Source organism: Centropristis striata, chromosome 2 (assembly GCF_030273125.1).
Source record: "Centropristis striata isolate RG_2023a ecotype Rhode Island chromosome 2, C.striata_1.0, whole genome shotgun sequence".
Taxonomy (NCBI): Eukaryota; Metazoa; Chordata; class Actinopteri; order Perciformes; family Serranidae; genus Centropristis; species Centropristis striata.
Genome location: NC_081518.1, coordinates 13,391,550 through 13,414,452, shown reverse-complemented (window position 1 = coordinate 13,414,452; position 22,903 = coordinate 13,391,550). Strand labels below are relative to the sequence as shown.

The 22,903-nt window shown below is 38.9% G+C and overlaps 2 protein-coding genes across 2 annotated transcripts in view; both read left to right on the top strand.

The window, feature by feature from the left end:
- The window catches only part of map2k5 (mitogen-activated protein kinase kinase 5), a 59,546-nt gene extending 56,043 nt beyond the window's left edge, over nt 1-3,503 (top strand). Inside the window, exon 22 of the mRNA XM_059347055.1 lies at nt 151-3,503. Within this exon, the coding sequence (XP_059203038.1) occupies nt 151-261 (111 nt within the window). The 3' untranslated portion in view covers nt 262-3,503. The remainder of the gene's footprint in view (nt 1-150) is intronic.
- Nucleotides 3,504-12,793: 9,290 nt separating this feature from the next.
- On the top strand, nt 12,794-22,903 carry LOC131982606 (SKI family transcriptional corepressor 1 homolog-B-like). Its single transcript, XM_059347129.1, has 9 exons — nt 12,794-13,031; nt 14,196-15,975; nt 16,526-16,607; nt 16,694-16,765; nt 16,927-16,989; nt 18,008-18,082; nt 18,272-18,346; nt 18,982-19,047; nt 21,949-22,903. Exons 2-9 carry the CDS (start codon nt 14,206-14,208, stop codon nt 22,044-22,046), a joined length of 2,301 nt encoding a protein of 766 aa, XP_059203112.1. The 5' UTR covers nt 12,794-13,031; nt 14,196-14,205; the 3' UTR covers nt 22,047-22,903.

The following is a 22,903-nucleotide window of genomic DNA, read 5'->3' as shown; positions in this document are numbered from 1 at the left end:
AACAACAGTTTGAAAAAATATATATTGAGTGAATTAATCCGCCTAAAAGAAATTTAAAAAATAGCCCCCAATGTGTAAAGGCCTTTACAGTGTCAGCTGTTTTCTAAATAAAAATGATTTAACACTTCTGCCCTTCTCTTCGTTTTCCAGGATCATTCCTTCATCATACAGTTCAACGATGGAAATGCAGAGGTGGTGTCGATGTGGGTTTGTCGTTGTCTGGAGGAGAGAAGAGCTCAGCAGGTTCAGGGACACGTGTGACGTCCTCCTGCTGTCCACCGAACACGGACCAGGACATTTGATCCCAAACTTTGAACACTTATCAAAGGCATCAGGGTCAAGTACGTCTACATGCACTGTACAAGTGACTTAATGTACATGGACAAAAATCACTAGATGTTACAAGCTTTCTGTGAGTAATTCTTTATTTAACAGCACTCGTGCGCCGTGACAATGAGGAGCTCACATCCTTTGAACTTTACATCTTAATCTCTTCAACCAAAAGGTGCAGAAGGGTCTGTGCTTTCTTTTTAACGTGGGTCTCCATCTGCAGCTTCGTCCTCACGTGTTTCAGCAGTATACAGAAATGCAGTGAGCACATCAGTCTGATGAATGGAGATAAACGGTCAAGAAACAACTTCAGAGCAGAACGCTGCAAAACGCTGGCAGTGTAATGCTCTCTTTCTGGGATGGTGTCTCAAATAACCGTCTTGTGCTTTACTGTTGACAGCCCTCTAGTGAATGTTAAGGTTTTTGCCTGTGAGTAACTGCCCATGTGTGTGCCTGTTTTTACAGTGGTGTAATTTATTACCTCAGCAAACTTAGGTTGTCACTGTAAACTTCCTCCAAAAAAATTATCTTTTATTCCCGGACATGAACATTTGTATCCATTTATTCCTTAAACTCGTTAGGTCGAGGTATTAACTGGATACAATGCTTTGTCTTCAAGGGGTGTTTAAGTGAACGAGGCTGCAGTATCAGAGTTTGAAGCAGCTCTGCAGTGTTACAGAGTGCAATGAAATATTGAAATGCATCTTTTTGTTTCTCAAGCTTACCAACCAAACAATTAATTGTTGTCACTCATCAGGAGGAACCAGGGTTTTTCTCCGTTTGAACCTGTTTTTACCTCCGTTGTTTTATTTTCCATTTCCATGCCGGATGTTGAATGCCACTGAATGAACTGCTGGAGAGTAAATTATGCTAAAGCAATTCTTCACTTTGATTAAGAAGCTATTTGTTTTTCTTAAAATCCATTAAGAATAAGAGGAAATATGGACAGAAAACCATATCACTTCCTCCCCTTATAAACCCACCTTTTTTTTTTCATTTTAAATAATTTTTTTATTCTCTTCTCACCAGTGAATCCTTACTTTAGCAACAAATGTCATATACTATACATAAAGTTTGCTATTTTATTGGATTGCCAAATGAGATCAGTTAATGTACTATAGAGGGAAAAATATTACACAGTGCACTTAACACCAAAGACCACTGACGACCCAAATGGTGAATTATAAGCACCTCTCTGGACTGAGGCAAACATAATTGGTTAGGTGACAAAAATGATTTGATAAGGACTGTTGAAATGTGTCGAGCTTAAGTGCAATTAAATGCCATTTCTTCCACATAGGAACAGTAAAAGCAGCCTGGAAATGAATGTAACTGCAGAAACTTAGAGCAACAGAAAACACTTAAAGGAATATCTTTCACCCTTAAAAAGACCGTTTGTCTATCAATTACTCACCCGTGTTACCCTGAATTCTTGAAGAAAGCACTGTTGTTTTTCTCTACAGTGTTAATCCAAAAACAGCATAAATACTTGTTGAATAGAAGTAAATTGGGGCCACATAAAACACTTCCAAATTAAGTGCCTCATGCTTGCATAGGGGCGCTGCAGTAAGGTTTGTGGCAAAGTGCATGTTTTTAGGAAATAGTGAGCATATGACTGAATAAATGAGAATGGGATTAAAGTGCCTGAGTTGTGCTAAAGATTGTGAATGGATGTTTTGATATAGTTTTGCTGTTGTTTAACGCGACCCCCATTTACTTCAACGTCTACATTTTTGGGATTTTTCTTTTACCATTGAGGCAAGGCAAGTTTACACAAAATATTAAAAGCACATAAAAGAGACATATATAAAATTACATTCAAATATAAAAATTTAAGACTGAAAACGAGCAGAAAAAATATTTAGGAAAGAATATAAAAGTACATTCAAATATAGAATTTCAAAATTGAAAGCGAGCTGATTAAATATCGACCAATCCCAGATGATCTGAGAGTTTTGGTGGTTTGTAGCTAAGCAGAAGATCAGAAATGTATTTCCGCCGTAAACCGTTCAGTGCTTTATAGACCAACAACAGTATTTTGAAATCAACTCTTTGACAGATTGGAAGCCAGTCGACCTCAGAAATGGATTAATGTGATCTACTTTTTTGGTCTTAGTGAGGACTTGAGCAGCAGCGTTTTGAATGAGCTGCAGCTGTCTGATCGACTTTTCAGGGAGACCTGTAAAGACAAGTCTTGAAGAAAAATTTTCTTCAAGACTTTATGGTAACGCAGGGTGAGTAATTGATAAACAAATGGTCAATTTACAGGTGAAATATTCCTTGAAAGCACCAGTTTATTATACAAGTAGTTTCTACCGTTAAATTGTATGTGAACATGCATGTGTCATGATCCCTCATACGAACAAATTTCATTAGTGCCATTATCTCTGCTTCAGAAGCCTGAAATTGAGGCACAGCCTTTTTACTTTAATGTACATACATATACTTTTACCTTAATTTTGGGGGAAGACTTCTGTGCAAGATGCCATTCCTTTTAATAAATAAATTAATATCACTCTCATAAATGGCAAAAGTTAACGTTAACAGAAAATCCTCAATATGGATTTTCCAACTGTTGCACACTGAATAAAATATGTACTTTACATTATACCACATATATTGTCAATTATATTCATCTGTCTAAATCTACCTTGGTATTAACACATCTGCGAGACATCCACCTTTAATTAAGTTGGCCTTAAATGTACCTGAAGCTATAAATACTTTAAACTAGTAAATAAATAAGAGTGTGCAGTCAGTGGCTGCTGGCTGCTGGCTGCTGATCAAAACAAATGTTAAATATATTCTTGCAACTCAAGGAAACCAAAAAGAAAAATGACTTCTTATTTCTGAACAGATGTTCTGTCAGCTCCAAAAAGCTCAAACATATTTTATGGTTTGTCATTGAGCTCATTGACTGTGATTTTTAAATATGAATCTGCAGTAACAATTGAATTATTTATTTATTTTTTTTACTTTTCAGCTTGTGACTGCTTCCCTCGTTATTTCTCCTGTTTTTGTCAAACCACAAAACATTAAGTCAGTGATGGGACTCAGCAGAAATATTAGTGCTGTGAAATTACTGGCTGATTATGGCCTTTTTCTGTAATTATCTGTGTTGGCACATACTCCAACCGTAATGCACAAATAGAATAAAAACTATTTAAACATAATGATTTGAGTATGTTTTTTGTTGTTCACTTAACATTCTTCAGTGAATTCAAATCTGTTTCTCAGTCTCGATGTTGATTCTTTTATTTTGAAGGGAAAACTGATTTCACAGTCTCAGTTTTTCAGTCAGCCTTCACCATTGACTGGAGTCTTTTTTTATTCACATGCTCACCTTAATAACCTCTCTTCACCAACGCAGATATTTCAAATAGATTTTTATGGAGATTAAGGTCTTCTGTGATTTGAATGTCTTTTGTACTTCTAAAAGAAATAGGACATTCCTGTACATCTTTTTATTTATATTCTTTATACTTTATATTCTAGCACTGACATTTTTCAGCTTGCATTTTAGGAACTGGCTCCATTATCAACTTAATTTTTCGTTCTTCACTTTTCGAAAGAAATTCCAGCCCTTTCCAGCTCTTTTTGAAGTCTGACTGTGATCAATTATGATTATTAACACTTAACATTCAGTTTATTAGGTACATCAAGCTAAACTAATGCAGCCAAAAATGACAGCAGTGCAACAAATCAATTCAGTTGAAACAGTTTTAGAGAGGTGTTGATTTGACTTTATGGTAATGTAGAAGCTGTAGTTTGTTGTGATATTATGTTGTTTGGTTAATTATTTAGGAAGTATTTGAAATGCTATGATACATTATGTAAAGATAATCATATTGGTATAATTCAGAGTATTTAAAGATGCTACATTTTAATGACTTTGAAGTGTTTTGGTGGTGGAGCACAGTGACGTCACCTATTTCTAGACATTTGAAGCCTCGAGTTTAGCATTTCTACCATCACCGTCTTGTTGTTTTGGAACCAGAAGTGACCGTATTTGGACGAGAGGGTGGATCTGACTGAAAAACCAGAGGACACAGTTCACGCTGACCTATACTTGCAACCTGACTGCACTTGGCTACTGCGTTGAAAGTTGCTGCTAACAAAGTTAGCTTCCATAATTCAAGGTAAATCAAAAACAAGTACAGCTATTTAAATGTGCACAATGCCATAGCCACACTTTGTTACGCCTCTATTTTCTGTTTTACTCTAAATGGGACCATAATTTACTTAACGAAAACCATGCTGCATTGAAGATGACTTGAAATGTATGACAGAGACTGTAAACTCTTTATGAAAATGTTTACTGAGTTAATAAATCAATCACACTTCTTTTGGAGCCAGTAGAGTCTCCCCCTGCTGGTCATTAGAAAGAATGCAGGTTTAAAGAATGTCTTGGATCTGAGTTGACTGAAGTCAACATCTTGATAAATATGTTGAATAATTGTTTTCTGTTGTGACTTGACTTGCGTCTTGTGTGTCTTGTGTCTTGGACAAAATGATTTTCAGTCACACGTCTATACAGTCTGTATGGTGGACACACTTGTCCAACAATGTGATAATAGGGTGGGAAATTAGCTCCAGAAATCCAAACACAAACTAATATGTTCATATTTGTGTTAATATTTAGTCATCACAAGCATCAGCTTCTAAGTAAAATAATCCCCTTGACATCTGAGTGCAGAGTACATAGCGCCAGCTCGATGGTGTTTTCATTAAAATCACAACAAATACACTTGGGACAATTTTAGCACAAAACTCTTCACACTTCAAGAAAAATGATGGTCACTTTATTAATAGTTTGACATTTGCACGTCTCACCACAAAATGACCCACACCTGCTGTCCTGAGTTCAGTTATAATTTGCATTTCATAATTAATCTTAGTCAACCTTTAATTAACATCAGCCTTATCCTTGATTATTAATGTGGGGTTTTTTTACAATCTTGGCTCTTTAAACAGGTTCTTAATAATTGTGTGTCAGGCTTTACAAGGTTTGGTAAACACTTTATATATTCCAGGTTTGGCTTCTTCACCTCCCGGCAGCTTGTCTCTTTAATACAAACCAACCAATGATTAATTTACAGTGGGCCGGAGAGGTCTTATGTTTCATTAATCCATTTCTATGTGATTTGTCTTGTTGTGATCTCAAGAAAACAATGTCAAGATCACATCATTTTCTCCATTCGATAAACAAATCCCGTGTTTATGTCCTCGCTGGGCTTCCATACAGGCTGCTGGCCTTGATAGCTTCATTGTGTTACTTACTGTTAGTTGATCTTCAATCACAGACCTACGTACAATATTTTTTTCTGTCTGCAGCTACATGTGTATTAACAGGCACACTGCTTTAATAATTATACAGTGTGTGTAACCCTCAGGACCCTGACATACACCTAAGCAGCATGTCGTCTTTCGGCACCGTGTTGTATTATCAACGTTTTTAAAAGGGGCCTCAGAAAGCAGAAGGACGAACTGTGTGATTCCAAGGCTCGTCTATACTTTCATATTATATGATTATGGTGATATAATTCCCTGCTTTATTTGATCTTTAAATGAAAGCCAGGTTAAGCAAAAATATTTTTCTCGGTGAGGTTACCTTCACCGATCCTCCTGCTGCGACTGAACCTTCAACTGACATTTGACCCTTTTTATCACCATGATCTAAGCTTTTATTCTTCCGAGGGACACCAAAGGCAGTAAATGCAACAAATACCCACTATGAGCCAGAATACTTCTCGTCCTTGTATTTCTCTTTCTTTTTTTAAAATCCCATGAGAAGAGGACTGCCTCTATACTGCACCAATGTCCCAGAAAAGCATTTGAGAAAGTTTATTTGAGGTTGATGAGAGCAGGGTCGACTCTATAGTGCACAGTACAGCATCTGTTGAAGACCCTCGCTGACACTCCAGCAAGGCAGCAAATCATTTTGCTTTTGTCACATTTACTATTCTGTAAAGTACAACAACCTTGTACACCTGCTGCCAGATCAATCAGGGAGTTGTCCAAAAGTATCGAACTAAAAGCTGCTGCATGCTGCCAATGAGAGGCTCTTTATGAAGAAAGTGCTGCAAAGCTCTTTATGATGGTCTGTTGAACATTTTTTAATCTTTCTGACACAGACAGAAAGTGACTACATCTAATCTAATTCAGCTCTGATTTCTGTCTTGGGTGAGCAAACTTCATCTTGAATCACTTCCTTCGCAATTTTGCGGACATCTTCCTGCATGTTGCGTTGGTTGCTGGTTAAAAGCAAGCACATGCTATGTTCGGCTTTGGTGAAATGCGAGCTTAAATCTTAAAATCTCTAAGAATTTGTATCTTAATTTAGGTCAAATACGGGTTGAGATGAGAACTAAAACTGTAGAATTATAAGGGAGTTAGGTATTCAGACCTTGTGTTAGATACTCCATTCAACACCTCATAAGTGTGGCTTGCTGCAATAATTAAACTTTTCTTCTCATGCTCCTGTGTTTCAGGCTTGAAGAAATTATTTTCGACATATGTCACAGGAGTCACAAGACTGATTTGCTGCAGGTATTCTCTGGCTTCATTTTCCTGCTAAAAGTTGAATTATTGACAACTTCTAGTTTTGTGGCCGATTTCGCCACAAGAGTTGCAGCTCTCTGATCTCGGAGTGACTGCTGCAGTTTTCCAGAGACATTGTGTAGCCCAAGTTGCAGGCCACATTTTGGCGCTGCTTGGTGTATTTTCCACTTCACTTTCCACAGCTGGACTAGTGTGCTTGTGTTAAAATAAGCAGTTTTCTGCTCATTTGTCTCATGCTACCACCTGTTTTTTGTGGTTGTTTAGTGTAACCTTCAGTAAATGCCACTGTTTGAGTGGTCTGAGGAACCTTTTTCTTTTTGCACTTTCATGGGCAAGAATCACAGCTCCCCTTTGTTGTATGTTTCAACAAACATGTGTCACACTTTGTGAAGTGGTACAATCAATTATTTAACAGCGAAAAACATTCACACACTTCTTTGTTATCAGCTGAGGATGTGACTTCTCCGGTCATGGCTCACCAAAGGAACACACATGATACGAAGCTGCAAATTTGCTTTGAAGGTTTTATTCACCCCTTTGTGTGCAAAGAATGGAAGGAGCTACTGGATAAAATACAAAAGGTCAGGTAACATTACATTTGTGGTCGAACAAAGCTAACCTAGCTAGCTAGTAAACAATGAACCTTGAAGTAACCATATTTTGCCAGAAGAGAGATGTAGTTCACCGACCGGTTTTCACAAACAACAAAATGGTACTAGGACAAACTACGGCTTTCTTGACACACAAAATATCTTTTTAAATTCACAAACATCATATGTTAATTACATCGCACAATTCAAACAGGATCAAACTATTATTTGTCTCTCACCATTAACTATCATGATTATTTTTTCCTGAAATAAAGGCACCAGAAGGGGAGGGACTTCGCCTCACTATTTAGCCCTCACCCTCTTGTGGCCGAAAAGAGTATTACAACAACAAGCACTTAAAAAATTCTCTGCATTGCTCTAAAAAAATATCCTGACAAAACTTTTTTTCTTTTGTTACCGATTTAAAGCGATTAACATAGAAGTGAAAACAATTTAGATCAGATTTGAAAAATGGATCACCAGATTTTTTCCCCAGTTTTTCTTTTGCTTCCATATTTTAAAGCCACAATTAAAGAAATAAATTCGTGTTTTTTTTCCTTTTTGCAATTTATCAAAAAGTCAAGTTGAAGGATTCTGTGTTTCCCCATCATAATTTATTAATTTCTGCATGTTGAGATTGCTTCAGTGTTTGTAAAACCTTTGAGTGAGTAGGATTCTCATTCAGCTGTCGTGACTTTATAATGCTGACATGATGAGTTGGCTGTTAACACACCTGCCGATCAGAATGATTGAACAAACCCGCAGAGTGTTGTGACAAATCATCTGTGTAGCATGTAAATCGTGGCAGCAGATGATCTATGGCTGCGCTTCATGTGACCTATAGTGATAATATGTCTGGAATGAAAATGTGGCTGCTCCGTGATCTCATCTGGCGGGCCTCTCTCCGGGATATTGACCGCGCTTTGTTTGGAGATGCGTCTTCATTTCTGCCAGTCCGGGACCTTCATATTCCCAAATTCCCACCGAGCTGCGTCTCCTGCTTTGTATCGGCCGGTGACCTTTTTTTCCACAGCAGTCCGACTTGATTAGCACACGAGGCGGGACAATGAGTGGCCGCCCTGTACACAGCCATCACCCACGTCCCTTTATCAATGTCCTGTAATTAAAATGTCACCGTTTAATTTTCGAGCCATCGCCTCCCTCTCGGCGGAATCTTTCCTCCAATAAAAAGTGCAATCGAAATGCTCTTTTCAGTGGAAACAGAAAAGGATCCGGAGAAAGCGTTTAGCAGCGGGGGATCAATAGGCCCTTTAGTCCGAGAGGAGGATTGATTGCTCTCTAAAATGGGATTTATAGGGGTCATGGTTTTATAGGGTGCTGATACAACTGTTAATTATAAAACATTTGGCCTCAATTGCTGCTGTTATTAAAGCTGTCCTGATTGAGGCGAGCTTGATTTATCTTTTTACATCTTATGAAAAAAATGCAAGTGTTTGGGAAATAAAGATTTAACGATAAAAGAGCGAAAAAACACGTGCTGCAGGAAAATATGATGCTTCAGCTGCAACCTAATATACAAGTACAGCTGGTTGTGCTATTTTGCTTCTTCAAGACCTTTTATTCATGTATTTATTTACTTAGTTTTATTTATTTATTTTTACAGCTTTTTGTTTCCTGCAGGGCACTTCTTTTTCTTTTTTTCTTCTTTTTTTACTAAAATCCCGTATTTTATCCTATATTTATAAGCTCTATGTTTTCATTGGACAATAATACTGGAAGTGATTTGAAGGTCTTACAAAAATGAGATGTTTTAACTTGATCTGAAGCAAGAAGAAAATCAATCAATGAATAAGTCAACATGAAGCTCCATATCTGCATTAAAACTACATCACTTGCATGTCAATTGGCTTTAATAATTATGATACGGCAAATTATTTGTGGAATAAAGCAATTAAAGTATAGTTATCAAAGGGTAAATCAAAGGGTTTTGCATACAGCAAAGAGACAAACTTTTTTTTTAAATGCTGCTGTTTTAAAGTAACAGAGCAGAATAATATATCACAAAATAAAATAGCCTACCCAAAACATAATTAACAACAGTTAATCAGGTCTCCACATGTGTCATATATTTTTTATTTATTTTGTAAACTAAGTTGATTTTTTTCATTTTACTTTTTTTTTCGACTGAAAATAGCCTCCTGGAACCTGGATATTTATGCAGATGTCTACAGTCTTAACAAAAAAATGCAAAAAATTACATCCTTGTCAGCTTAAAAAAAAACGATTATTAACCCTTATTAATAAAAAATAAATGCATAATAATTTATATATTTTTTAAAAGACGTGGCATCCATTGCGGTGTTAAATAATCCATCAGGTCTTCACCTGGTGAGGTGGGACTCCTAATGACTTGAACCTGAAGCGCATTAATGTTTCAGGTTAAAGGTTTGTTTAAACAATTGAGCGCATATCAATGAGGCCCGGCTCATTTGTATCCAACAGTAATAATAAAGAGCTCGCCTAAAATTACCGCTGAAATGTCTAATTAAAAACAGCCACGTCAGCTCACGTTTCCCCCGGAATAAGCAGCGACAATGGCTGCATTCAAGTCGGCGGCGTAAATAATTAAAAAGAGAGGAATAATTACAGTATAAAATTGTAATTATTGGCGGGAGCTGCAGGGGAAGCCTCTGCATGGTGAAAGAGGAGAGGATGCGCTCAGGATCAGGTTCGGCATCAATATTGCAGGGAGGTAAAACTGGCGAGCTCAGGCTGCACACAGGCTCATAATGCTGCACACACACACACACACACACACCAGCTCAGTGTGTGACGTGTTCACTAGCTGTTGTGTCACTTCATTCATGATCAATTGTCCAAAAACGTACTTATTTGCCATTTGTTTGGTGTCTCTTTGCTGGTTTGACACCAGAATATGTATTTACAATAACTTACCTGCTTTTAGCAGCATAATATTTTGTTTTTTTTACTGATTATATAAACTCTGTCAGCTGTGTTTCACTTTGAAGGCAGGGCCGGTCTCAGGCTTTTCTGGGGTGGTCCATGGTGAAACTTTGCCCACTGGCCCCCCTGAACCTACCTGAACCCCGCTTCAAACAGTATATGGCATAAGGGATTTCTGCTCGTCCCACATGGAGCTGTTGGTTTCCCCCATTCCCCTACTCAAAATCGTTCTGTGCTCACCTCAGATTTCCCCTCATCCTAATATGGAATCAATATGAACAGAGGAAAGACACCTTTGTCTGCCAGATTTTTGCTGTAGTCATTTTTCCTATTAAGAATTTAAAAAAAAAAAAGTGGTCTAGCAGAAAATTACCTGTACCTTTTCCATTAAGTTGACATTTCCTTCAACCCTAAAAAGTAAAATTCTGTATTTTTTCAGTTTATCTTATCTCTTATAGTACCATTGATGAACACAGTAAAACATGAGTATCTGTGGCAGCAGGACAGTGTACATGAGATTTACTCAAAATAAAGTGTTGATGTTCAGTAAAGGATCGTGTCACTCAGTGTAACAGTACAGATACTATAAGCTTAGATTCATTGTCAATTTTTGTCTTTTTGTGAGATCTGTTGACAAAACATAGCAGATAACAAGCTTTCCTAATCCTCTCTTTTTTAGATGCTGTGTACCTCAGAGTGAATATTGTCCCCTTCGGAGCACAACTCAGACAGGTGAGTAAGAGAAGCTACACCTCTACATGTTTATTTCAGGAGTTATTTGTGGTGATATTGGACCAAATAAAATGACAAAAGTAAACTTACTGAACTGCTTCTAAAGGACATTAAACATGTAAAAATCCATTAATGGATTTTTAGAGATGAGAGCGAGAGTAACACTCAAACAATTTGATCCACAAATCGATCAGTTGATTTTATTAACAGATCTGTAAAACTGAATGAGGAAAAAGCATGACTTTAAAACCAAAACGACTGATTACTGCACTACGGCAATAATACTGCTAAGTGTCAACAGATAATGAACTGATCAGATAATCATAGGTTCATAGTCCATTAACACATATTATAAACAAACACTTTTGATAAGGATCCCCTGTTGTTAGTTCGTGTCTTATAGTTCTATCTTTATTTAATTTTATTTAATTTGTATTCACCTAACCTGTTTACTCTGTACTTGAGCTGCTGCAACACCCACATTCCCCATGGGGATCAATAAAGGAATATCTTATATTGATTATGATAAAGATATGTATTTTGTGGGACATATAACAGCCAGCGCTCTATGGTATCTTTTACATTTTGGTACTGGATCTTGTTCTTGCTGACACCGATAGCCTATATTTGCAGTGAGCTCATATCGGCCCGTCTGATTTATCGGTCTAGTTCTTGAATAAAACTCAGTCATAGGATGGAAGCGAAGATTTGCTTTTTTTTAGTTAATTTTATAGAGAATATTTGCTGATAAGAAACTTTTATTATCCTTTATTTCAACCTCTGAAATACAAGCAGGTGATGGAGGAAGAAAGATGGGATCCAGATCCTCGGAAGGTTTGGCTCTAAATGATTTTGCCTTTTCTACCTCCACTTATTTCCACACATTTCCTTCTCAAACACTGTCTGTCTGTCTCTCTGTCTGTCTGTCTGTCCACCTGCTGCAGGTATGGGCACCCCAGTGTACGGGACAGACGGGACATTAGCTTGGTTAAGCGATCAGCCATTGATCCGGTTATTAATAATACATTAACGTCGTCAAGGGCAGCCAGTCGGACTGACTGTCACATTTACATCACTGGCATTACAGATTATTGAACTGTCGTCATCACGGTCCCAGATTTACTCCATTTCCTTCGCAAACATTTAACATCTTAAAACGCCGAGCAGCAAAAGACTTATTTTTTCTCTTCTCCTGTCCTTCTTTTCTTTCTTATTCTTCTTGTTTCGCTCTCAGGCCTCAGATTGATTTCCGTGGCCGCTGCTGAAGCCTAACAGATGGTCGTGTAACTTGATAAATGAGCCCGGGCCTTTTGTCATTCTTACTGCCCTCAACAGTGCCACTTGCAAGACTATATGTAGCTCTGCTATTTTAATTATGTCAAAATAAATATATTTATACATGTACACGGGGGTCTTATAGGGACAGGGTTTGGGGTCAGCGGGCAGAGGTGTAATGGGGCGTGATATTTTATTTTTCTGTTTCTGTATCTGATTATCAAAAGTGGTGTGTATGAGAGAGAGAGGGAGAGAGAGACAGAGAGAGAGAGAGAGAGAGAGAGAGAGAGAGAGAGAGAGAGCTATTACACATCAGAGAGAGAGAGAGGGAGAGAGAGAGAGAGAGAGAGAGAGAGAGAGAGAGAGAGAGAGAGATGCCATGTGCTTCCTGTTTTACGCCAGTCACCTCCCCGGGATCCAGCGGGATGGAGGTCCTGATGTCTGCTGCACTGAAATAAACTGAAATAAAGACTCGAGCTGAGAGTTTCTCCTGTCAGACTGCAGTATCGTGTCTCTGAGGACTCACCGGGCCTTCATCTGCATCATTTTATTCATATTAATTATCTTTTTTTCCACCCCAAACCCTGTTGGAGTGTGTCGTCTTTTTCGGAGAGAAAGGTATGTTTTTATTATTAATAATTTACAGAAATTGTGATACTTTTGCAGCCACTCCTTGAGTATTTTTGCAAAATTGCATGCCAAACTTTTATTTTTAGTCGCCAGATGTTGGTTTAACGGTCACTCTGAAATGTTTGTGTTAACGCCAGTTGTTTATAAATGATCGTTAAAGCCGCTGCGGGCTGTTTGCGTGGGTTTTCGCGGCCTTCTGCTAAAAGTAAGTATGCGCAGGTGAACGTGAGATAGGCCTGCTTCAACCTAATTTCCAGCGACTGGCTGAGGCTAATCTGCACAGAAGCTTTAATTATATATAGGGCTAGTCTTTTATTAACAATGCGAAGAGTGCGCTCGTGGATCTGTGTAATTACTAGGAAAGCAGCTTAGAGTTGTTCTTTTCCTCTCTGCTAAGCGCATTTGGCGCAGCTCAGGCTGCATTTTCCTTCTGTCCTTATCCGCTATAAGGATCTTATGTGACTCTTAAGTAGTTGGCCCATAAGTGACTGAGCCGATTTGAAGATAAGAGCAGCAGCAGATCCACCTCCCTTCTTTACCTGAGAGAGGAGAGAGGAGGCCGGACACACCAGGAGGAATAAACCCAGAATGATTAACAAGACGTCTCATTGATTTTACCTTAAATATGAACTCCTGCAAAAGACGCGTGTTAGTTTGATTTGACCATCTTTTACAAATGCATTATTATTATTATTATTATTATTATTGTTATTATTATTATTATTATTATTATTATTATTATTATAAGTAGTAGTAGTAGTCGTATTGTTATTGTTCTTATCATTATTGTATAATATAAAATCTAATAATACTAATTATTATTAAGTCCAATAAATAGCCGATATAAATCTATATGCATATTTTAATTGTAACAAAAACAATTATTAAAACATTTGTACATTTTTGAATAATTAAAAATAAATTGTGTTATCTCTAGTTGTTTATTAGATTTTGTGGATAAAATATGGTAGTTTCCCCCTATTTTTTCTGTTTGACTCACATTATTGCAGTTACACTGTTTTCATATTCCTTAAACATAATTTCGTTTGTCTTTTAGTACCATTTTTTTTAATGATTAATTCTGAGGTGGTGCAGTGAAAATATTATCCTGTCACACAGCCTCCGGCTCACTCCCCTCTCTTTGATTGACAGGCCCTCAGGGATGGAGTCGATGCCCGGACAGCTTCGAGACGCGGGACGGGACGCCAGCTCTTCCCCCAGTTTGAAGCAGGACGCGCAGAGCTTCTCCGGCCCCAGCTCCCTCAAACCGAACCAAGTGAGCGAGACCGCGCTGTACGGGGTGCCCATCGTATGTCTGGTCATAGACGGTAAGGAGAGACTCTGCCTGGCGCAGATTTCCAACACGCTGCTGAAGAACTACAGCTACAACGAGATCCACAACCGCAGAGTCGCTTTGGGCATCACCTGCGTGCAGTGCACCCCGGTGCAGCTGGAGCTGCTGCGGCGCGCCGGGGCCATGCCCATCTCCTCCAGGCGCTGCGGTATGATCACCAAGCGGGAGGCCGAGAGGCTCTGCAAGTCCTTCCTGGGGGCGCACAGCCCCCCAAAGCTGCCGGAAAACTTCGCATTTGACGTGACTCACGATTGCGCGTGGGGCTCCAGGGGCAGCTTCATCCCCGCCAGATACAACAGCTCCAGAGCAAAGTGCATCAAGTGCAGCTTCTGCAACATGTATTTCTCCCCCAATAAATTCATTTTCCACTCGCACCGCACCACAGAGTCCAAGTACCTGCAGCCGGACGCGGCCAACTTCAACTCGTGGAGGCGCCACCTGAAACTGACGGACAAAAAACAGTCTGAGGACATTCACCATGCGTGGGAGGACGTAAAGGCCATGTTCAACGGCGGGAGTAGAAAGAGGACTCTACCTATGAGCGGGTCGGACATGTCCTCGTCCATGAAATCACAGGCCTCGTCCAGTCTGGCCCAGACCAGCTCCCCTGAGATCCCCCACAAAACTTTACGGTGCGACGAGGATCAGGGAAATAATAACCTGAGTTTGGCGGGCGGCGCGCGGACCTACCCAGTCATCCCAGTGCCCAGCAAGAGCTTTGGCATGCTGCAGAAAATCCCCCCACCTCTGTTCCCCCATCACCCGTACGGCTTCCCCAGCTACAGCCTGTGTCCGAAGAAGAGCGACGGTGTGCCTGACGCCAACAAGAACAATGTCTCTGGTGTGTTCTGGTCCGGCGCAAAGGACGCCCTCTACCCGGCCTTCCCCATGTTCTGGCCTACAGCTGGAGGCCTACCCATGCCGCCCTACCCGGGCTCTCCACCCAAACCTCTTCCGGAGCTGCCAGGCGTCCGACAGGGAGACCTCGACCTATCTGACCAAAGCGACCGGGGCGCGAACACACCCAAAGACACCAACCACCACCCTCACCTCCAGCAGGACGGAGAGCGCTGCTCCAGCTCCCAGTCCTCCTCCACCAGGAACGACGAGGACAAGTCCGGGGACGAGACCCCCCAGAGGAAAATCAGCTACATCTCGGCCTTCAGACCTGTCGTCAAAGACGCGGAGACCATCGCCAAACTGTACGGCAACCGGGACGGCTACGGCGTGCGCCCTGGCTACCTGTCGCCGGATTTTATTAGTGAGAGCTCCAGTTATAGATCCATTTCACCGGACAGGGACAGCGTGGTGGACGACGACGACGACGACGACCCGGATGTGGATGTGGAGTCCAACCGAGGACAAGACGAAGAGCAACCGATCCAGATCTCGCCAGGAGTGGACCACCGTGACTCCCCTGTGCCGGACCGGGTCTCTTCCGGTGCTGAGGAGAGTCAGGAGCAGCCTGACGCCTCCTCCAGCCCCGGAGCAGCAGCAGCATCATCACCGGAGGATTCCGTGCACACTGGGTCACCAGAGGAGGACAGACGGATGCGTAATGGCTCTCCTCTTCATGAAGTAAGATTAGATTAAATGAAACTTTAATGATCCCCGTGGGGGGAGATGAAGTGTCGCAGTTGTGGAGAAAATGAAAAGAGTTTGGAGGCCGATAAAAATGTAATCAACAGCAATTGGACTGGAATTTTTAAAGAAATCCAGATGCGCATATTTGATAGAAATATAAGCTAAATATACATTAAAAAAAAAAGGTTTCAAAGGTGACCTAGTGTCTCGAAATTTCACTAAAAAAGATCAATAAGGTGCAACATATATTTCTAATATTGCAGCCCTTTCCAAATCAGGGTAATCAATGCATAATATCTAAATATATCCTGTTATAGTTTGTATTTATTTCCATTCTAAAAAATCTGTGTCTATTCAATTAAAATACATTATTTTAACACCAAATTAGTGTGCTTTTTTTTTTTTTATAAAGCAAAAGCCCTCAACATCTTCACAACAAATTGCGGTATTTTGAAGAAAAAAGGGGCTCAATTATATGAAGCTGTGCAGCAAATGACGTTTAATTGCTCCTCGTTATTAAACACGAGTCTGCTTCATTTTACAGGTGTACGCTCATGAAAAGGACGGCCACGTGCTCCTGAACGAGCCCTCGTCGTTTGGGTCCAAACACTCGAGCAGATCCAACGGTAATTATTCAGCCAATTTATAGCTCGGTTATTAATGCAAATTAAGTTTTTTGTGTGTCTTATTAATTTAAATTGTTTATATTTAGGTGTTCATCACGTGTCTGAAATTCAGAACCAGCGCACAGCAGCAACATATCAGGAGCAAAAGGACAGACAAGGTTTTTATTATTTAAAATATTTGATTATTCTTTAATTGAAAATCTACATTTCTTGTCTATTTTACCTGCTTTGCTGAAATTTATGAGGAGCCCTTATAATATTCTTTTTCTATAGGTTTTTTTTTGTGGGTTAAATTGTGTGTTTTATTGTTTTTGTGCAGCCGATGGAGCTTTACGCATCGACATCAGCGTGCATGAAAGAGATCTGGAGAACATGGCGAAAGGTAAGAGGCTGCTTTCAGGATCAAAGGGGAATAAAAAGGTGAAGCAGGTGATATCAATTATCATCAGCAATTATTCCTGTGTTCATTTGCAATGTGCCAGACAACAAATATTTATTCTATATTTGTTCCAGCAGCTAAACGGCAGACATTTAATGATGTGTTATTTCTAAATCTCAGAAATAAAAAATGTAATCAAATATTATAAATTAATTGCTATTTAGGTGAATTTATAAACCCAAATTAAACTCGACCCCTTAGTCCACTCGTGTTTAATTATCAAACATAAAATAAAAATTATATTAATATTAAACATTAAATTCCACCTCATTTTAAATGCAGCCCACGGCCTGCTAAAGATGACGTGCCAAAATCCAAATGTGAATTTCCATTTTGAAGGCCTAAAGTGTTTCCATAGTTGTTAAACCACTTAATCACGAGATGTGGGAGTTTTGACTTATTATTGTAAGAGGAAATCGTTTAGAGGCTATTAATATTTTAACGAACAGAGCCATAACCCCGAGGCACGGCAGCTAATTATTTTACAACGCTTGGAAAAACCCTGGGACTCCATTATTATCGTCTCAAGCTCCGGGCGATGCATGGCAATTACTGTGGCAGCGAGCGCGAGGAGAGGGTGAAATGGTTGTTATGGAGGATGTAAACGCACCTGAAGTCGCTTTTACTGGCCTCACATCAATCTTTATGTGCACACATTCAAAATATATCATAGTAAGTGGAATCAAATTGATGGTGGATGAGGATAGAGAGGAAACTGTTTTATTTTTAATTATTTATTTCTTTTTGCAGATATTTGTGTTATTATTGGTGGTTATTTGCATTTTGGGGCATGCTTTCCTATTGCACCACTTGCCTGCTTGTTATTCAGAAGTCCTGTAGTGGTTAAATTGGTCATTTTTCAGTGATTTAGGGTGAATAATTGCATTTCCTTGCAGCAGATGATAATAATAATAATTTGGCGCTGAACTTGATGAATTTCTTTTGGGTTTTGGCTTTGCAGAGGAGTTGCAGAAGCAGCTTGTGGAACAAGTGGAGTTGAGGAAAAAGTTGGAGAGAGAATTTCAGCATTTAAAAGGTAGGAACAAAGTGAGTCAAAGCCACACAGAGATGTTTTTGCACAGTGCTTTGTTTGGATCCTGCAGCAGGGATGTTAGGAGAAAGAGCCAGTTTTGGTTTTATCCTTTGAATCCAGGAATGTGTCTTTAAATTTTGTCCCCACAATGTCAGAGAGTTTCCATCTGATGTGGCCTTCGGTACTCTTCAGATAATTTTCAGGATCAAATGAAGCGTGAGCTGTCCTACAGAGAGGAAATGGTCCAGCAGCTGCAGATTGTTCGAGGTTGGTCTCTCTCTCTCGCTCCCTCTCTCTCTCTCTCTCTCTCTCTCTCTGTACTCTGTGCCTTCATAGATTATGACTGTAAAACGGATGTAGATCAATGCTCTTTAAGTTTATGGGAAAAAATTCGAGCCACAAAAAAAAACATTTAAGTTACACGGGCCATATCAATCAATCTGAACCTCTGAACTAAAAAAAGAAAGGAAAAGTGACACTTGCATATTGAAATATTGGCGATTTGTGTCCAGCCTTTTTCCTGTAAACTCCATATTTTTTCTCCTTCAGTTGAGTAAATTACTAGATATCATAAGGTGAAACTGAGACCACGTTGTTTTGTTTGCAAAGGTTATTTTCTCCTAAATCATGCTCTGGAAAATTGAATAGACAGACCATTATGTTGTGCTGTATCGGTTACATGCAGTAGACAGCAACTAATGCCACCCGTTAAAGGATTGGTTTAATGTTACAGTAGTTTAAATACAGGGTTCAAGTACACAGAGGGGTCACTCTAAATACCATAGGGGCAAGCGGCATACATTACACTCCTCTGCTTCAGATGCAGCAGCTCACATCTAATTTTTTTTCTTTTATTCCTTTTTTTTCTTATTATCATTATCATTTTTTTTTATTTTGGATAGACACTTTGTGCAGCGAGTTGGACCAAGAGAGAAAGGCTCGTTATGCAATACAGCAGAAGCTAAAAGGTAATTTTATCTGGTCCAAAAAAAGAACATGAATACATGTTATTGTATGCCTATAAACATAAATATGCAAGTGCTACTTTTTTTTTTTAAATTAACATCTCCTGTGATCAGTGTGATTGATATTTACAGTAAGACTCTGTTAAAGGATAAGCTCATATATTTATTTGAAGCTGTCTTGAAACAACACTCACATGCGTTAAAACACTGTTAGTCATCTTTGTTGTTGTAAAGAGATCCCTTCTTAAAGTAATTTCAATCTAAGTGATGAGAAAACACAAATTTGAGGCTGCAGCAGTCAGATCAAGTGTCCATCTTTCAAAGTTCTGTCTTTATAGGACAAAATGTCCTTTTTTGTGACTAACGCTCTGCCACAGCTCAGCAAGCAAACACTGTGTGTGTGTGTGTGTGTGTGTGTGTGTGCGCGCATTCTTGTTAAAAACCCGTTGTGGAAACACTGAAAATTAAAAAGAAATAATATTGCAAAACAATTTTTACACTTGGTTGAGGTGGAAAAGTTGATATTTTGATAAAAACAAAAAGTAATAAAGTGCAATGAAAAAAGACTTAGTGGATTAATCATCATCTATGTGTACAATGTAACTTAACAGTCCTCTAAAGAAACTAAAAATAGCGACAAAAAAAGACAAAAAGCATCAGATCTGTTTGGAGCCACATGAGACTGTAACCATCCTCTTAAAATAATTTATGAAACAAACATAAATGTCATATTTCCATCAGGTTTCTCACAGTTTAAGGTTCGACTGTTGCTTTTTAAGTTACGTCATGGTCCCATCGGTCAGTCTGTATCCAGCTTCCCTCACAAAGTATGCACTGCTGCATGCAGTATGCATACAGTTAAGATAAACTACTTCATCATAACACGGCACCTTGAAGTTTGACCCTCTTGCATAAGCAAATCGCAACTGGATTCAGTACCAGCCATCCTGGTACTTTTAGCATACTGCATTTGAAATACACTGTAATGGGACATACAAAATCTTATGGAACAGTGCCCCTGCCAAAAAAAACAATCAGATAGGTTTTAGGTACAAGCAGCTTATTATGACCTTTATTGGCTGTATGAACTATGATAGGAGCAAAGGAAGAAGTCCGATAATATTGTATAAAGAGCGACAAGTTCCACGTACGGAAGAAGTCTGACTGAATGAATGGTTTAAATTATTACAGGAGACTGATGCTCATGTCATATGTTGAGTTATTTTAACCTATATACATAGGTTTTCACATGTACTTATGTACTTAAGTACTTAAGTACAAAACAAGCGTAACTATTTTAACAAAAACCATGATCTTCATATAAACCTGCAACCATTTCATAACGTTAACCACATTAAAACTGCGACCGTTAATCTCCTGCTACTGGTAGAGGCACACATTTAGAAAAAGACTCTCTCGTCAAACTACATCCAACAACTAATGGCAATTTTCCTTTGTCGCATCCAAAAAGTTAAGAAATAGAAGTAACAGAAAATAGAAAAAGTAATAGAAATAGTATTAGAAAAATAAATAACTCTTCATACCAGCAGGGGGCGGTAGTCTGTATTCAACATTCAAAAATTGAAATTAAAAGACGTCAGATTGTGGACATATAAACTGTTGTGGTAATACATGAAACAAATCATTTTTCACACCAGACGGTTTCACAAAAACGCTGAAAATATTCGTTTTTGAATTGATCAGATGAGATAAAAAGGAAAAATGAGAAGAGCCTTCTCTGTGTGCCCTCTGGACTTAGGTCGTTGGTTTGCTGTCGTCACTTCAGTTTCTCTTCTCGTGCACTAATTCACGATGAATTTCTCTTACTGTCGGGCTCTGCCACCAACTCAACATGACAGAGTCTGACTAGTGCAGAACAAACAGGGCGCTCGCTGACATCCTGGTGTGTTGAGGCCTTTAGAGGGTTGGAACAAACGACATATGTGGTCATATTGATTAAAGGACTTGTTGGTTTAATGGCGTCCGACTGGAGAGTTTGGTGTCACCCGCTGTTTATCTTGTTGAACAAACTGAAATGTAAAAGCTCATTAATTCTCATTTTCTTTTACCAATTTTCCGAAAATTCTGTTAAAATTTACATCACGTTTGGATGAAAACCTGGCCTATAAAATCACAAAAAGGACTTTTTGTACCTAAAAATATATCAAGTTGAAGATATATGTGACTCCGACTGCTGAACATTAGAAGTCAACAAAGACTCCATCACTTACATCAAAATCATGTTTAGAACAGATCTCTTTATAGCCTCTTTCACATACATTCAGGATAATTTCCGTGTGTCTTGTGTCTTTTCACATATTGTTGGGGCAGGGGACAGTCCAGCCGAGGGCGGGAGGATAATGTAACACATTGATAAAAAAAAAAAAGAAGAAGGAGATGGACTGTATATACATTCACAGAAGTAGACACACAGTGGTAGAGGAGCTGTTTTTATCTGCTGACAAATTAATTTGTAATGTATTTAATTTTCAACAAGTTTGCGAGACAAATATTGGCGTAGATGCTATACTGTTAAAATACGCCGTCAACTGGAGTCTACGTGAAAGCATCTTTTGTCAGACAGACTTAACCCTTTACGAGCTTGTCCTTGCATCGTTGCTCCTTTAATTTACAATGGCATTTCCCCTTGAAATGCTACCAGGTCTTGAGACACATTTTCACACATGCAGAAAGTTAGAAAGAAGTTAAAAACTACACAAAATTTTTTTCAATGTGCATCAAAGCATGTGAGTAGTGTTTTTAAGACAGATTTGTAAAAATGTGAACCTATCCTTTAACATTAGGTTAAAAAAACAACAACCTACATCTATTCATTAAACAGTAATTAGTGGAGAGTTGTCTGTTTGTCTGCATGTTCTCACTGATGGACTTGTTCCTCCCCAGAAGCTCATGACGCCCTTCACCATTTCTCCTGCAAGATGCTCACCCCTCGCCAGTGCACCGGAGCCTGCACCTTCAAACCTCCGCTGCTGCCTCCCTAGTGCCCGGCACCACCCTGCACCCGACCCCCAGCACAGCCAAAAAAAAACAACACACACACACACACACAAACACACACACACACACACACACTCAAATCGCCTCGAGAGCTCTCACCTCCCACCTGTAACCCAAGGACTACCCACCTGCTGTATAGATCCACCACTGATTTTAGCACTTGAGTGAAGACTCGGAGAAGGTTTTGGCAACAAACTTTCCCCCCGAAAAAACTGAACTCTTGATTAAAAGGGACCTTAAAGTTCATTTTATGTTTTGAAGTAAAAGGATTGTTGATCCGAAGCTGCAAAGCTCAAACCAAGGAGTCTCTCTGAATCAAAGTGGTCTGCTCTTTAGCTCCTCTGAAAAGAAGAAAACAACACTATATACATAAACATATATAAATATATATATCACGTGACGATGTGCAATGGCTCGTATAATTGTGATATTAAGTTCAAAATGTATCTCATTATTTAGCTTTTGTTGCTTGTTTGAATGTCTTGAGTTTTTACATATATTTATTATTTCCTTTTGTTTGTTCAATTTATTGTTTAGATGATTTGTAACACTGTATATGTTGTTAAGCACTTTAAATGGGCAACATTTCTAAATTTGACCATGCCGTCCTATACCAAATTCTTTTATCAAAAAAAATCTTTATGTTTAAAAATAGACTACATTATTATTATCATTGTCATTATTATTATTATGAGCACTTAAATTCATCAGCAGTTCAGGTTTGACATCAAACGATTAAAAGATGTTCTGAACTTTGAAATGATAAAAAAAAAAAGGAAAAAAAAACAGGCGAGCCATTTATAGATATCATGTACAGTTTAGACTATTTTAACACAAATTT

Excerpts from the sequence above, each read along its gene's own strand:
- LOC131982606 (XM_059347129.1), top strand. The coding sequence starts at position 14,206 with ATGGAGTCGATGCCCGGACAGCTTCGAGACGCGGGACGGGACGCCAGC. Across the intron at positions 16,990-18,007 it reads TCTGGAGAACATGGCGAAAG|AGGAGTTGCAGAAGCAGCTT; the intron begins GTAAGAGGCTGC and ends TTGGCTTTGCAG. Across the intron at positions 19,048-21,948 it reads AATACAGCAGAAGCTAAAAG|AAGCTCATGACGCCCTTCAC; the intron begins GTAATTTTATCT and ends GTTCCTCCCCAG.